The 17511-nt window shown below is 36.2% G+C and overlaps 1 protein-coding gene across 1 annotated transcript in view; it reads right to left on the bottom strand.

Moving 5' to 3' along the window:
- LOC126248847 (E3 ubiquitin-protein ligase HERC2) overlaps positions 1–17511 on the bottom strand; it is an 851297-nt gene that overhangs the window by 33675 nt on the left and 800111 nt on the right. Inside the window, exon 81 of the mRNA XM_049950269.1 lies at positions 672–835. Within this exon, the coding sequence (XP_049806226.1) occupies positions 672–835 (164 nt within the window). The remainder of the gene's footprint in view (positions 1–671; positions 836–17511) is intronic.

Below are 17511 nucleotides of genomic sequence, written 5' to 3'. Positions count from 1 at the left end.
CGGTTTGAGGAACTGCTCTCACTTCATTTAAAAATTATACAACTTTTTTGGAGGTTTAAGAAGTATTTACTTTACTTTCTCTGTAGCCAGATCTGTACAGTGGAATAAACAATGGACATTTTTTCTCGATTTCCTCTTGTAAATACAAATAACTAGAGCTCCTAAACATGACATTATCACCACAGCCTTCAGCTATTTCACAAATATCATCATAAGCAAACTCACAAAATTACCACAGATGACAGCAACATACTTGGTCTGATTAAGTAGAATAATGCCAAATTTTGTCTCTGGTTGTAGTTCGTGGGCATGAAAGCTGTCCTACGGTATGCACGGGGACACTAGCTATTGTAAGTTTATAAAAGGGAACAGTATAGTAACAGTGCAGATTTAATGGATGTAGTCTAGAGATATCACAGTAGTGCATAAACAGAGGATGGGTCTCAACAGTGTTGCTATCAGAAAGCAAAAGCAGTAGTAGAGTTCTGCACTTCAACTTTCATGAAATAACTGTAAGATCTTAGCATGCCTTCTCATGCTTAATGGGTTACATGCTACAGCAAATGCAAATATAACTGCAAATAAAAAAATTAAATGAGTAGCATATACAACAAATTCCAAGATGAAAACAAACCAGAACATAAAATAATAATAGTATTATTTGAGTTCACCTTTGTAAGTAGCTACAGACTTCAGAAGTGTTAGAGGGATGTCAGGAGAACCACAGACCATAGTTTCCAGCTCATAACCACTGAATAGTGACAACAATGGAACAGGAATTACTTTTGCCATTCCTTCACGGACAGCCTTTACCTGCTCATCAAATTCGTGTAATCTGCCACAAAGAAGAATAGTATTTTCAGATTATCAACAAGTAAAATGGCTGTGATTCTCTATAACTTACTCTTACATATCCACAATACAAACTTGTGTTACAATGAAAAACCTGATACATAAACAAGCAAAGGAAATCATTCAACACTTGTATGAATACAAACATAATCTAACAGAGAAATGATGGTGTTGTATCTGCATCATCATGTTACACTTCAAGACATTACAATATTCCACACTATAATTTCACATAAAAATGTCACGGATAAAAATGGAGAGGGCAGCAGTAGCAAAGTAAATATCATTCACTGTGTTGACACTATCACTGAATGATCAATAAAATGAATTCTCTACATTCACTGACACACTGATGTAACTGTGAGTGAGTTATTAATCATGCACATGATTGTCTCCCAATGGTTAGTGCAATGTCTTCGAAGTGAGACTGTGATATCATGCGAGCTCAAAATAATGTAGTAGTTTGTTGCTGGCTGTTGTGACTTTGACTTCAAAGCATTTAACATCAAGAGTATAAAATTTCTGACATGTATAAACCAAGACACACTTACATGCACATGAAAGAAAATTATTAACAGAAAGAATATTATTAACACACAATATCAACCCCATGCTGAAAGAAAAACAGGTAAGCTACATATAACAGTTTGAGCACTCCGTTCATATAACTAAATTCAGATTGTGTGCTCTGCAATGATAAAGTAACTGTGAACCAAGGAAGGACTGCCTTTTATGTTGGAAACATATGCTGAAGAAAATCAATGTACTCCAAGAAATTCAAAATGTGAAGATGTTTTGTTTCAGGAGCAAACCAAACTCACTGCATTGCCTCCAGGATCATGTAATGTTGAGCATCAAGTATATCTACTTGGATAAATATACTGAAAAAATGGTCATGTAATCAAAGATGTCTGTCATTACAGGTGCATTAGTAAAATACTAGAAAAATGACAGCACTCATTAAAAATATTACAACATAAAAATTTATAAATATGAAAGACAGTAGCTTCCCCAAAAAGGAGTAATTCAAAACTCACTTATTAGAAATATACAAAATCATTATTGACTCAAATCCTGTAAATGACCTTTTATTTGCACCACATTGAGTTCTCAAATCCTGCACTTTGCACCAGTTCAAAACATGTTTGCTGCTTCTAACAACTATTTAAAAATTTCAATGGAAGGGCAACCAAATGAAAGCTTAAGCTTTGAAGCAAACACATTATTAGTGAGTTCATAAAATATTGCAGAACACGTTACTGGTCAGTTCATAAAATATTGCAGTGAGTGGTAAGTGGCAAATCAAATCTGGGAATCAAGGCCAAGTATATGACCAGACCTTAAAAACCTGCGAGGAGTTGATTTTAGTAGCAATGAATCACATCTAGCATTTTTAGCATTATAGATCTCGATGGTATTTTATTCCAACAAAGATTTCACTGAATTGTTTATTTTTTAATGTGAGAACAATTTTTTACTTGATAGTGCTCTATCAACTACCATTCATTGTGGAAGTTTATCTGCAGTAGATGTAAACAGTATAATGTCATCAACAAAACAAATGTTGCTCAAAAATGTTCTGTTCAAATGTATTCCTTCTTTGTCTTTCCAGTTAAAGATCTAAAAACTTCCCCGAGGGCTATGGAGGATACTTTTTCTGCCAGGAAACCTCCTTGCAGACTCACAATTCTGAATTTCTCATCATTTTGATGTAGTCTAGTGGAAGCTGATCTTCAACATATATTTAAGATTCTTTATTACCCACTGATCACATAAAACAGAACAGATTTAGTCACTAACTACAGAACTGACACCAAATGTATTTATATTACAGGAAATATAGTTAAATCTAATGTTCCTTCTTTTTTAATATTCTTAAAAAGCTAGGTTCAATGCTTTTCAAACAGTTCTCTTACTTTGTAAAATGGATATTCCAGTAACTAATCATAAACCATGACTTTAAAAGTATTGTAGAGTACAGACAGGCAGATTTGGAAGTTTACAAAAAAATTTAGACATGTAATTGTGTGTGTGTGTGTGTGTGTGTGTGTGTGTGTGTGTGTGTGTGTGTGTGTGTTTCCTCTTAGGTAGTCTGTGTATTGGGATAACAAATTCCACTTTTCCTCTCATATTCTCTCTGGTGTCAAACTCACTTAAATTGCTTTTGGCATAAAATAATATTGTATAGATGTACAGGTTTACAATAACCAGTATCTTTAGTCTGGTAACGAGGGAATGACAGTATTCTTTGTGTCTAATCATACTGAAACTTGTCAGGTGGAGAACGAAATACAGCATATCCAGAGCATGGAGCTCATGCAGCTTATTGTCATCTTTCAGACTTTAAAAAAGATCAAATCATTTGCATAAAAGACGAGGGAGCATTGTTGTGACAGATCACACAGACGTTTGGTTTAGCACAATGACTTCAGAACAAATTAGATGGATTCAGGATAACAGTGTGGAAAGAAGATTAGGTACAAGTCCTTCCAAATGGACTATACTAAGAGAAAATTACAGGATTCTTAGATTGGCTCTGATGAATACATGGATGAGAACAGCTGAAATTTGGGTAGACGTTAGAGACAGTGTGTCACCACAAACTGTCAGGAACAGATTGCTGGAAGCTGTGTTGAGAACTCAAGTTGCCGGGCACTTTTTACCATTGTCACCATACCACAGACAACAGAGATGTGCATGGCATAGATACAGAGTCATCTGGGGCACTGAGTGGCAATCTGTAGCGTTCATCACCTGAGGTGTCATGCTCATGGCTGACAGATTGACACCAGTGTGTAGTTGTCAAATTGATAAATATCAGACATATGCTTCATGATGTAACACTTTCCATTTATCAGTGTACATTCCAACCCATTTAATAACACAATCAATGTGATAGCCTAACTGTTTACTAGCTTACTTTGTACATCTTTACAACAATGTAGGAAAAGACAGATTGCTACTTACCATAAAGAAGACACATCAAGTTGCAGATAGGTACAATTAAAAGATACATAAAGCTTTCAGCCATGGCCTTTCTCAGTAAGAGACACACACACACCATTCACACACACTCACACAAGCAACCACACCTCACGTATGCACGACCGCCAACTCCAGCATCTCTGGCTGGAATGCATTCTGGCCCGAGATGTTGGAGCTGGCAGTCGCATGTGCCTGAAGTGTGCTTGCTTTTTTTTTGTGTGTGTGTGTGTGTGTGTGTGTGTGTGTGTGTGTGTGTGTGTGTGTTTTTTGCTGAAAAAGGCTGTGGTCAAAAGCTTTATGTGGGTGTCTTTTAAATGTGCCTGTCTGCAACTTGATGTATGATCTTTACGGTAAGTAGCAATCTGTTTTTCCTACATTGTTGATATTCCTACCTGGAGTTTCCATTGTTTGATTTGTATATCTTTAGTTATTAACAAAATTAATTCTTGAGTTTTATTAGGATTAGAAGAGTTCATTACATGGAAACCAATTCACTAATAGTTCTAATTTTTTTCAGTTGCAAAACACTATTCTACGGTGCCAGGGCATGTAATATGCATTGCTGTATCATCTGCATAACTGAAGAAATCCTAACTCTTGATCTACATATCTTAAGTCACTATTTTCACAAATGAAGGTTACATCCAAACTCAAATAAAACAGAAGTTTCATGTTTTCATCTGTCCTACAGATGGCACACAGAGCCCTTGATGTCTATTTTGAAGGAGACAAACTTCATCATAATATGGATACAAAATATTTTGGGATCATGTTAGATAGGATACTTTCTTTTGAGCAGCAGTTGACACGAACATCTGCTAAGCTCAAAACCAGAAACAACATTCTCCATAGACTCTGCGGCTCTCATTGGGTATCATCAGCAGACACTCTCAGGGTACCAGCACTCGGTTTGGTATACTCAGCAGCAGAGTACTGTGCGCCTGTCTGACTTGGCTGGTACTCAAAGACATTTTGATCAAATCCTTCTGTGTGTATTATCATGTCATCTGCAGTAATAAAACTATACAAGTTTCAGCTGATATTGCAGGTAGCCTTCATCAGAGTGACTACTTAAGCAGCTGCTTTATATTTATTGTTTCAAAATGGCTAGGTATTTTGGCATACTACATTTTGATTGGATGAAAGTGTCAAGGGGGAGGAATATCAGATATTATAGCTGGGAAATTTTATGTGAATTTTTTTATTGGTGGTCATTAGCTATTTCCACATCCAAAGATTATTCCCCATTAAGAGCAAAGTATTGATTTCTATATGCAAAGGAGTATTCAAGTATGTGGCAAAGATGACCTGATACCATGTAAGCTCTATTTTCTATCATTGGTGTTAATACAGAGCTATATTGAACATTTTCCAGAAATTAAGGAAAAGGAATGAAACATGGATGTCGCTGTCAACCCCCTTTTGGATCTCTTGTACAGAAATGGATATTCTGATGTACAATAAATTTTGTCACAATCACTGTGGTTCAGGATAGCTTGTCTGACTAGTAATCAAAATATTCTCAGGTCCAGGTTTGATCCCAGTCATTGGTTAAATTTTGATGGGAACAACAAACATCAGTAATGACAGCTGAAGACATCTGGTATAAGAAGTCATCCTCCTCCTGTTAACAGCCTTGTCACAGAGGGTGAAGGAATGAATGAGGGTTCAGGGAACCCTCTTGTCTTGGGGTGGGAAACTGCAGCTAAAGGTGGAAGAATCAGCAGTGATGAACAGCATGAGGATGCAGAAGACCCCATGGAAACCACCATGTTAACCCTTTCAGACCTGAATTTTTCTGGAGGAAGTAAAATTTTTCTTTATGTAATAATGCTCTTAGATGATATTTTTAATGATTTAAGATGCAAGATTTATACAAATATATGTACATGTTTTCAAAACATGCTTTGTACACTTGGCTTCATTTTATGAATTAAAATAACTAATTATGAAATATTCTCTATTGCAATAAATAGTAAAATGATCATTCAACAAATACCATGCAAAAAAACAATAACAATATTCAGTTACATGATGGAATATAGTGAACCAACCAAATTCGTGTCACGAGCTGCTGTGCACTGCTACACTGACTTGCTGGTATTTTCATAGCAATGCCCAATGACTGGCAGCACTTGCACATAACGAAAAAGTTGAACATTCACAAATGTGTACCTCAGGTTTACATTGAGAAAAAATACTTCTGTTGCAGCTAAGACACAGTAAAAGTTAATGTACACAATTGTAGCAAGGGGGTGTTAAAGAAACATAATTTTTATCCACAGAATATGTTCCCTGTAATTGAGTGTTGTTATCCTCCCTCCACTGGTAAAAGATTCTGAATTTCAATGGCAAAACATTCTGGATAGTCCTACATTCAGATATCCAGGAGGGAACTGCCAAGGTGGAGTTAGCAATGAAAAAAAAAAGACTGAATAACCAGTGAAGGGATAACATCCTACAAATCAGAAGCTGAAATGTCAGAAGTCTGAGTATGATAGGGAAGATAGAAAATCAGAAATGGAAAGACTCAGGCTGGATATGGTACATGTCAGAGCAGTGAAATGGAAAGAAAATAATGATTTCTAGTCAGACATATATACGAGGTGTGGCTAGAAAAAAACCGGACTAGTACTGGTGAAACAATAAAACGAATGCAATAAGGCTGAAAGTCGCGTGGCCTGTCACGTGACTCTCGCTCCGCCTACTGCTCGAGTTTCATCTGCCTCCTGCACTCAGTCTGCCCGTGGCGTCTGTTTTAAGTAGTTGACGTTTTGTCTGTGCGTCGGAAAATGTTGAGTGTACAGAAAGAACAGCGTGTTAACATCAAATTTTGTTTCAAACTAGGAAAATCTGCAAGTGAAACATTTGTAATGTTACAACAAGTGTACGGCGATGATTGTTTATCGCGAACACAAGTGTTTGAGTGGTTTAAACGATTTAAAGATGGCCGCGAAGACACCAGTGATGACACTCGCACTGGCAGACCATTGTCAGCAAAAACTGATGCAAACATTGAAAAAATCGGTAAACTTGTTCGACAAGATCGCCGTTTAACAATCAGAGCAGTGTCTGAGTTAACAGGAGTTGACAAGGAAAGTGTTAGGCAGATTCTTCATGAAAGTTTCAACATGAACAAAGTGTGTTCAAAAATGGTTCCAAAGTGTCTCACAATTGAACAGAAGGAACGCCGAAGAATGATTTGTTCTGACATCCTGGAAAACATTGAAAGTGATCCCACCTTCTTACAAAATGTTATTATTTGCGATGAATCGTGGTTTTTTACTTACGATCCCGAAACTAAACGCCAATCGATGCATTGGAAAACTCCTGGTTCTCCACGACAAAAAAAAGCATGAATGTCAAAATCGAAATTCAAGGAAATGATGATTGTTTTTTTTTTGACATCAAAGGGATTGTGCACATTGATTGGGTACCAGAGGGACAAACAGTGAATCATCATTACTACATTAGCGTCCTGGCTACCCTACGTGAGCGAGTACGGAGAAAACGGAACGATTTGTGGAGAAAAAAGTCATGGATCCTTCACCAAGACAATGCCCCAGCTCACAGTGCGTTGTCAGTGAAGACGTTTTTGGCAAAACACAACATTCCCATCTTAGATCATCCACCCTACTCACCTGATTTGGCCCCCTGTGACTTTTTTCTTTTCCCTAAAGTCAAGTCAGCTTTGAAAGGAACTAGATTTGAGACTGTTGAAGCAGTAAAAGAAAAAGCGATGGAATTAATGTATGGACTTACCGAAAATGATCTGCAGCATTGCTATGAACAGTGGAAAATTCGTATGGAGCGGTGTAGAGACCGAGGAGGAGAGTACATTGAAGGAGATAACATGAAATTGTAAATAATTGTAAATAAATGTTTTTTCCAGCATCAGTCCGGTTTTTTTTCTAGCCGCAGCTCGTAGTGTAATATCAATAGCAGCTGAAAAATGGTGCACTGGAAGTAGCATTTGTCATGATTAAAAATGCATGGCAGAAAGAGACTTACTATGAATAGTTCTTTGATAAGATTTTATATGTCACAATCAACAGCAAAACATTATCAACAACAATAGTTCAGGTATACATGCACAGTTCACAAGCAGAAGATGAAGAGAGAGAAAAAGTATATTAAGGTATTGAACATGTATTTACTGTAAACGGAGATGAAAATCTAATAATGATAAGTGAGTGTTTTGCTGTAGTAGGTGAATGAACAGAAGACAGGGTTATGGGAAGCTGTGAGTTCAGTACTAGGAATGAGGGAGGAGAAAGACTAATTTAGTTCTGCAATAAATAGCAAATACATGGTAGAAAACTCGCAAGAGGAGGAGGTATAATTGGAAAGTTCTGGAGACGTGTGGCGATTCCAGCTGAATTACATCAAGATCAGTCAGAGATTCTGAATCAGATATTGGAACAGAATGTGTAGCCAGGATTGCATACAGATTCAGATCGCAATGTAGTAATTATGAAGAATAGATTTAATTTAAGAGAAATGTCAAAATAATCAATTTGGGAACAACTGGGATACTCAAGTACTGAGGAATGATGAGGTATCCAGAATGCAACTTTCACTCTGCAGTGGAGTGTGCACTGATATGATGAGGTCTGTATGAAGTTCTCTGAGGCTATAGATAATGTGATAATGAATAATTCAGTAGGCAGTTCACTTAAAAAGAAATGGATAACTCTAAAAAGAACAGTCACAGAAATTGGAGAGACAAAGAAGGTAACTGTGACGTGAACTTGCATAACAGAAGAAATACTTCAATTTGAAAGAAGGAAGTACAGAAATGTTCAAGAAAACTCAGGAGTACAGAAATATAAGTCACTTAGGAATGAAATAAATGTGAACAGCAGAGAAGCCAAGGTGTAATGGCTGCAGAAAAATGTAAAGAAATCAAACAAGAAACGACAAATCACCTGTTGGCTTCTGTCACTGGTTCTTCAGCTGACATTGTCAAAGCTTCCCCTCCATTGCTAGTGGTGGACTGACATTTTGCTGGCATGAATGGCTAGCACTGTCAAAGCTTCACGCTCCATGGAGGGTGAAGCTTTGACAATGCCAGTCACTCGTGCTCACAAAATATCAGAAAAATCATCACCAAGACAGAAGCCACCAGGCAGTTTGTCAACAAGTGGCTATGAAAGCCTTAACAATTTTAAACAAGAGATGATTGACAGAAGGACTAATGCACCACACAGAAAAGTCGAAACAACCTGCCTTGAGATTACAAGCAAAGATGTGAACTGGACTCGAGAGTAATTTCGCTGTTAAACACAGAGGATAGAGCACACAGATAGAAAGAGTACAGGAGGAACTGTCTAATGAAAAGACAGAAGAAGAAATAGGAGATGATATGGAAAACATAAGCAATATCAGAGTTTAACAGAGTTTCGGAAGACTTGCAATTAATGACATGGTCCAGACATTTATAAATAGGCATATTATTGCAAATTTGCCAAAAGCAGTTTCAAATGCCTGAAATCTGGGCATTTATAAAAAAGTAATTTTTAACATTTTTACTGCCAAAATATATAATTTACCAATTAAAAGAAGAGATGGGACAACACTCCCAATATTAAAAGTTGGTAAATTTTCACACTTCAACCTATGTATACCCTTCATTGCTTTTATTACTAAGAACGAAAGGAAAGAATAGGGAAGCATTTTTACAGCTGTGTAGTGATAGCCTGTGTATAACGAAAAATAAAATAAAAATATATTAGGTCATCGCTTTCTAATATAACACACTTTATAATCCATGTCAAATCTCTGAATATTATTGAAGAATGAATATTGATAGCAAAATTATAACTGAATATATTAAATAGCTGTCATGTGTTTCTTGATGATACATGTCTTCTTAAATGTTAAACTGTTTTCAGTGAAAAAAACATTTGAGACAGACTACAGTTTCCTATTCTGCTCCCTTCTCTCCTTCTGTATGACTGCACTGCTGTGAAGATAAAATTGTCCTCATTAAAGATGTAAAAAGTTATGTTTACAGTCCAATTTATTTCCACTAATAACTTTCTCCTAACTCTCAAGCAGCTTTTTCAACTCGTTTACCCAATCAATAAAGATGTAGTGTTGTAAAACACCTTTCCCAATACAAAATATCAGCTTAAATTTTTGTATGAGAGTTGCTTATCAACTAATTTTTGAAATACGTAAGTGCCTGGGTGTTTATGAAGTTTGGGCATTTGCCCAGGCATTGTCATTTGTCGCAACTTATAAATGCCCAGGCATTTTTACACCACTACTTGCAATCAAATTAGGAAGAAGCCATAGACAACATACTTTTGGAATTTCTAAAATCATTGGGCGAAGTGGCAAGAAAATGACTATTCATGTTGATCTGTAGAATCTATGAGTCTGGAGACACACTATCAGACTTTAAGCAAAATATCATCCACATAATCCCGAAGACAGCAAGGGCAGATAAGCATGAAGACTATCCAAAATCAGCTTAATAGCTCATGCGTAGAAGTTGCTGATACAAAATGATGAAAAAGGAAATTTCGGATCTGTTTGATCACTCTCAGTTTGGCTCTAGGAAAGGAAAAGCCTTCACATCAAGACATGTTCAAAGGATTTGATGGTCTAGAAAAAGTAATGATGAAAATGAAAGCAAAGTTCAGGAGTGGGATTAAAATTTGAGGTGAAAGGGTATCAATGATAAGATTTGCTGACGACATAGCTATCCCTACCGAAAGTGAGGAATAATTGCATAAGCTGTTGATTAGAATGAACTGCCTAATGAGCACACACTATGGATAGAGAGTTAGCACAAGAAAGACAAGAGTAATGAGTAGCAGCTAAAATGAGACTAATGATAAATCTAACATCAAAATTGGGAACCATAAAGCAGACAAAGTGAAGGAATTCTACTATCTTGGAAGCAACGACAGATGATGGAAGGAGGAAGGACTAGCACAGGCTGAAAGGGTATTCTTGGCCAAAAGCAGTCTACTAGTATCAAACACAGCCTTAATTTGAGTAAGAAATTTCTGAGACTGTACATTTTGAGCACAACATTGTTTGGCGGAGATGATGTATGTACAAGTGAGTAGTGATCGTGCGAAAAACGAAAATAATATCGGTAAAAGTACAGTGTGTGTGAATTGTAAGGACGAAATTATTAAGTTAAATGAGTGTATTTCTAGCCTTTAGCAAATTGTCAGTGTATTGAGTAGTGAGATTTCAGAACTTCGAAAAGAAATAAGTGAGTCATTAGTCAAACAAAAGGCCAGTTCTCTTCCACAAAAAAAACTCTAAGGCGTGGACAAATATACCATATAAAAACAGAGGTGTGAATATGAAAGCATCACCAGGGAGTAAAAACACCAAACAGTTGGCGGTTAAAAACAAATTTCAAGTTCTTTCCGTGAGTGAAGAGGTGGATTTAGGCCTAACATCGGTAAGGGAACATGAACTTTTGAACAAACTTTGTAATCAGAATGGTGATACAGGCTCTGAGTTCAGCATTAACGCAAACAATGAAGGTGCGAAATTGAGCATGCCATCTATTGTACATAATAATGGGACATCTATTGCACGTGGTAATGAGAAAGACACTATCAATCAAAACGCACAACAGTGCAAAGATGAAAGTAATGTATTATTTTTAACGGACAGTCACAGCAGAAAAATGATGAGACTATTCAAAGAAAACACAAAATACGAGGGAACAGGTTTTGTGAAGCCAGGAGCAACAGCAAAAAACATTATTGGTGTTGATTTACAAGACAAAATGTCGGGAAAAAATGACTATGTCGTGTGTATAGCGGGTGCAAATGATGTTGCGAAAAATGAAGCAAATAACTGTCTCACTGAACTAAAGAAATTCGTGGAACACAGTAAACAAAAAAATACGATAGTTACAACATTATCACACAGATATGATCTAATGTATCACTCACGTGTAAATAAAGAAATTCATAAAACTAACATTAAAATAAAGCAGATGTGTTCTTTGTTTGGAAAATGTAGCGTCCTTGATATAGGCAAATTGGACAGATGTCAGCATACCAAACATGGAATGCATCTAAATTATGAAGGAAAAACCTTTGTATGTAAAAAGATAAATGAAATCATTGCGAACAGAGAGAGAGTGAACAGAAAAATTCCATGTACCGGTATGGGACCAGTCTCAGCAAAAGAAAAAGAAGCATCCTCAAAAGCAGCAGAATCGTCAGTGGCGGAACCAACAGCTAAAGCAACATATTCAGCAGTAACTATTGCCCGTCCTACACACAACAGAAAACAAACTCAGAGTTTTTTATGGTGAGTAACATGAGAGATGAGGATTCAAAGTTGCGTGAAGCATCTCTCTCGTGTGTGTTCAATATGAGTTTTCCACACCTCAAGCAATACTATCAACTAATGTACTGAAACAAGCCACTCCTAGCAAACATCACGCAAATGCAGAGGTGAGAAAAAAATCAAACTTTGTCTTTATTCAAAATAGACCAGTTGCTAATAAATTTAAAAGACGAGTGTGAAAGTGAGCCTGATATACTGTGTTTCTCAGAACATCACATTATGAGTGGGATCCACACGATACAGATTGAGAACTTTAGTTTAGCTACTCATTACTGTAGATCTGTTATGGAAAAAGGTGGTGTTGCAATATTTATAAAAAATAATATAGTATATAAATCCCTAGATTTAAGCAAGTACTGTGATGAACAACATTTTGAGGAGTGTGGCATTGAGTTAACAGCAGACAGTGCAACTGTTATTGTTCTGGCTGTTTACAGGGCACCTGCTGGAAATCTAAATGTATTTCTAAGACAAACTGAATCACTTCTGGCCCACCTATGTAGGAAAACTAAATCTATCATTGTTATGGGCGACTTCAATGTGGACCTTTTAACAGAAAATAGAAACAAGACAGATTTTGAACATTTAATGTACTGTTACAATTTAGTACCAGTGGTGGACACTCCAACTAGAGTAACTGCCAGCTCTAGCACTTTAATAGATAATGTATTTGTAGACAAGGATATTTGCAATAATTTAACCATGAAAAATATTATAAATGGTCTCTCTGATCATGAAGGGCAATTCCTCACTCTAAACCAAATGAATGTACAAAGAAAAGAAAATTTCATTTGGAAAACATTTAGGATTATAAACAGACACATCACTGAAACCTTTAATCAGAAATTACGGCTTGTGGACTGGTCTCCTGTATATGCTACAGTTGATGTTAATTCAAAATTTAATATATTTATCAATGAAGTTAAAACCTTTTTGAAGAAGCACTTCCTAAAAAATCAGTGAGAGAAAACCTGTTCAAATCTGGAAACAAGCCTTGGATTACTAAAGGCATCAAAATCTCTTGTAAAACAAGAAGAGAACTATATGCTGCAGCCAGGAGTTCAAATGATAACAGTAGGATTACACACGATAAAATCTACAATAAAGTTCTGAATAAGACCATTCAGGCAGCAAAGAACATGTGCTTGAAGGCAGAAATTGACAACTCGAGCAATAAAGTAAAAACTATCTGGAAATTTGTAAAGAAGGAAACGGGGAAAAATGCAGTTTGTAGTGAAAATATCCAAATCAAAAGTGAGAGTAATCTTGTTAGCGATCCAAAAACAGTTGCAGACACATTCAACAACAATTTTTTAACAGTAACAGAAAAAATAGGTTTACAAGGGTCCATGAGGCAAGCCATCAATCTTTTGAAAGCTAGAGTACCTGGTTCAGTACAACACATGAAGGTAAAAACAGTCACTGTTCAAGAAATTGAAAGAGTTATTAAATCCCTGAAAAGTAAAAACTCTGCTGGAATTGACAACATTTCTAACAAATTATTAAAATACTGCTCCAGCCATGTAAGTAAAGTCCTTTGCCAGATTTTTGATGCGTCACTTAAGCAAGGAATAGTTCCTGAGAGGCTTAAGTATGCAGTTGTAAAACCGCTGTATAAGAAGGGGGATAAGACGGATACTGCTAACTATAGGCCAATATCACTACTGACAAGCTTTTCAAAGGTTTTAGAGAAACTAATGCATGCCAGGATAGTTAAGCATCTCAGTGAGCACAATAGCTTTGGCAAAAGTCAGTTTGGATTTCAGAAAGGTTTGTCAACAGAAGATGCAATATTTGCATTTACTGGCAAACTCTTGGAATCTATCAACAAAAAACTGAAAGTGATTGGCATATTTTGTGACCTAACAAAAGCATTTGACTGTGTAAATCACCAAATCCTTTTACAAAAAGCTGCACATCTCGGTATAAGTGGTGCAGCAGGGAAATTGCTAGACTCATATCTGTCAAATAGGAAACAAAAAGTTGTGTAGTAGATAGTCAAGACGGTGTCCCAGTATCTCCAGAATCAGAATGGGGTACCATCACATGTGGAGTGCTGCAGGGCTCAGTTCTGGGCCCCCTACTTTTTATTATATTTATAAATGATCTTCCTCTCTCTACGGAATATTGTAGATTCACCATTTTCGCAGATGACACTACACTACTTATTGATAATTCAGTAGATAAACTTGAGGTAATGGCAAATAAGGTTTTAAATGAAACGGTGAACTGGTTAAACATTAATGGTCTTATTTTAAATTACTGTAAAACAAACTACATTCAGTTCCACAAAACGTACAAAGATGAAGAAATATTTGTAAAGATTGGTGAGCAGACAATAACCAGGGTAGATTCCTCAAAATACTCAGGCTTGCATATTGATAGCAAACTGAATTGGTCAAACCACATCATGGATCTGTGCAAAAGACTTAAGTTCAGCAACATTCGCATTGCGTATTTTTTCTTCTTATAGAAATATGGAAACCATGAAGTCAGCGTATTATGGTTACTTTCATGCAATTATGGCATTTGGAATTATATTTTGGGGAAATCAGCCACTGGCTAAAAAAGTACTGTGTGTACAAAAAAGAGCCATAAGGATCATGTGTGGAGTCCATCCTAGAGCCACATGCAGGAATCTTTTTAAGAAGCTTGAAATACTTACATCCACTGCACAATATATATTCTCGTCGATGTGCTTCATAAGGAAAGAAAAATGCATCTTTAAGCTGAATAGTGCATATCACAGTCACAATACTAGAAGGAAACATGATATCCACTATGAACAGCCAAATCTAAGTATGGTGCAGAAAGGAGTCCATTTCAGTGGCTGTAAGATTTTTAATGCCCTCCCTTCAAGAATTAAGTGTTTGGTAGATGATGATCTCTTGTTTAAAAAAACCTTAAGGCAGTTCCTATTGCAAGGATCATTTTATGCATTAGAAGAGTTCCTGAACTATAGTGTTTAACATCTCTTGTATTGTAAATTGCAAATGTATGCCCAAATTTGTATTTGTAATACCGAATATTTTTATTGTAAACATATATTTTGCAATACTTATTTCTCTGTAACACTTATTATTTTGTAATCTTTATCTATCTCTAAAATGTATTTTTGTAGTGAGACCTAAGTTACTGCTTACTGTTTTATATTTTGTAATCTCTATCTATCTCTAAAATGTATTTTTTTTGTAGTAGGATCTAAGTCACTGCTTACTGTTTTTGTTTTGTTTTATATATTACCATAAATTCTGGCCAAAAGCTTGTAAAATTGACACGTTCCATATCCTGTGATAGTGTCACAACATGGATCACCAGAACAAGAGATAAATAAATAAACAAAGGAAAAGAACAGGATCAAAGCATTTGGGATGTGACACTACAGAAGGCTGTTGATAATTAGGTGGATTGATAAGATAACAGATGAAATGGTTTTCCTTAGAGTCACTGAGGAGAGGAAAATGTGTAAAAGATTGACAAGAAGAACGAGCAGGATGATAGGATGTGTTAAGACATCAAGGAATAACTTTCATGGTACTCAAAAAAGCTGTTGAGGTTTAAAACTATTTGGGACGACATGGATTGGAATATATTCAGCAAATAATTAAGAATATTGGATGCAAGTGCTACTCTGTGGTGAAGAAGCTGGAACCAGAGAGGAACCTGTGGCAGGCTGCATCAAAACAACAACCTGCCCTTCACCATATAGTAGCTGGAGTGCTCAAAATCCTGATATTGAAGCAGATAGTATAATGAAGTTTAATATTGTCAAACAGTTAGATAAAGCAAAGAGATGCCATGAAAACATGGTGAACAAATGAATAAAGTAATTCAAAAGAAACAGAGGACAAAACCAAATAAGAATGCTAGATGCACTGTTAAGAGTATCACAATTCCATATTTTCATAATGTATTGCAGAAGGTAGCTAACATATTTAAGTTGTTGCAAGGCTGAAGCTGCATTTCAAAACAACAATATGTTACTATATACCACTTTTACAGAATGTGTTTCATCATTTTTATCTTTATATAGAGATGACACTGGAATGCGGAATTTTGCACACTTTACATGCAATGTAGGTTCTTGTGCTATGCTATTTCTGATGTTGAAGCCATGTCATTTCATGGGAATATGTGTTGTTAGCAAAGGATGTTTCCTGCGGAATTGGTGACCAACACAGGGATGTCATTTAAGCATCCAACAGATATTGTTAGATGTAAGACATTGAAAATCTGCCTTGTAGTGGTCGTCAGCAGCCAAAAACATCAGGTGATGACTGCTACCTAAAAATAATGGTTTGAAGGTACTCCAAGGAGAACGCAAAGGAACAGTATGCTGCTTTTTTGGAGGCAACTAGGAGGTCTCTGTCAACCCAGAGAGTACATAACCATCTCCACATGATGAATTTGGCTTCTAGGGTTTCAGTACATTTTCGAGTACAAACCTCACTAGTGCCATAGTGCACAAAAGAGATGGGCAAGTAAGTTCTCAAAAGAATGGACTTGATCCTCTTCACTGATATGTATGATTTATGTGACACCTGGTGGTCTTCCTGAAGAGGGGGAGAAAACCAGGTATTGAAGCAAATCTCAAGCATGCAATGCAGTGAACACCTTATATGACCTAAGGAAGACCACCACTTAGTAGGACAAGTTTGAGCAGCAAAGTTTTCATCTTCTCATGGACAACATTCCATTGAGGCTGCTACAATGCATGGGGACAGCCACAACAGTTTTGAATGTTACCCAGCAACAAATTTTCATTTTGTAGATGCACAGTTTCAACGGACTGCCTCTATTTTGGTTACTGCCTTTATTTTGGTTACTGTTATATTTTTATTTCAAAGTGAAGTTATATTTTAATTATATTACATTTATTATTATCATTTCTTTCCTTTCTCAGACGTTATGTCTGGTCGAAAATGGAAAGTGATGCGGACCTTGATCAAGTGTGACTTCCTTTTAACTGTATTGTATATGTTATATTGCATTTAGGAACTTTCGGATAATTGAACATGTATCAATAATTACGGATTTCTGTAGTTGTATATATAAGTTTGGATGTAGCTGTATTGCATTGATGTACTGGTGGATATTGCGTGGAATGACTCCTGTAGTTGATAGTATAATTGGTACAATGTCAACTTTATCCTCATGCCACATGTCCTTGACTTCCTCAGCCAGTTGGATGTATTTTTCAATTTTTTCTCCTGTTTTCTTTTGTATATTTGTTGTACTGGGTATGGATATTTCGATTAGTTGTGTTAATTTCTTCTTTTTATTGGTGAGTATGATGTCAGGTTTGTTATGTGGTGTTGTTTTATCTGTTATAATGGTTCT

Source organism: Schistocerca nitens, chromosome 3 (assembly GCF_023898315.1).
Source record: "Schistocerca nitens isolate TAMUIC-IGC-003100 chromosome 3, iqSchNite1.1, whole genome shotgun sequence".
In the NCBI taxonomy this organism is placed as follows: domain Eukaryota; kingdom Metazoa; phylum Arthropoda; class Insecta; order Orthoptera; family Acrididae; genus Schistocerca; species Schistocerca nitens.
This window is presented reverse-complemented; position numbering and strand designations above follow the sequence as displayed.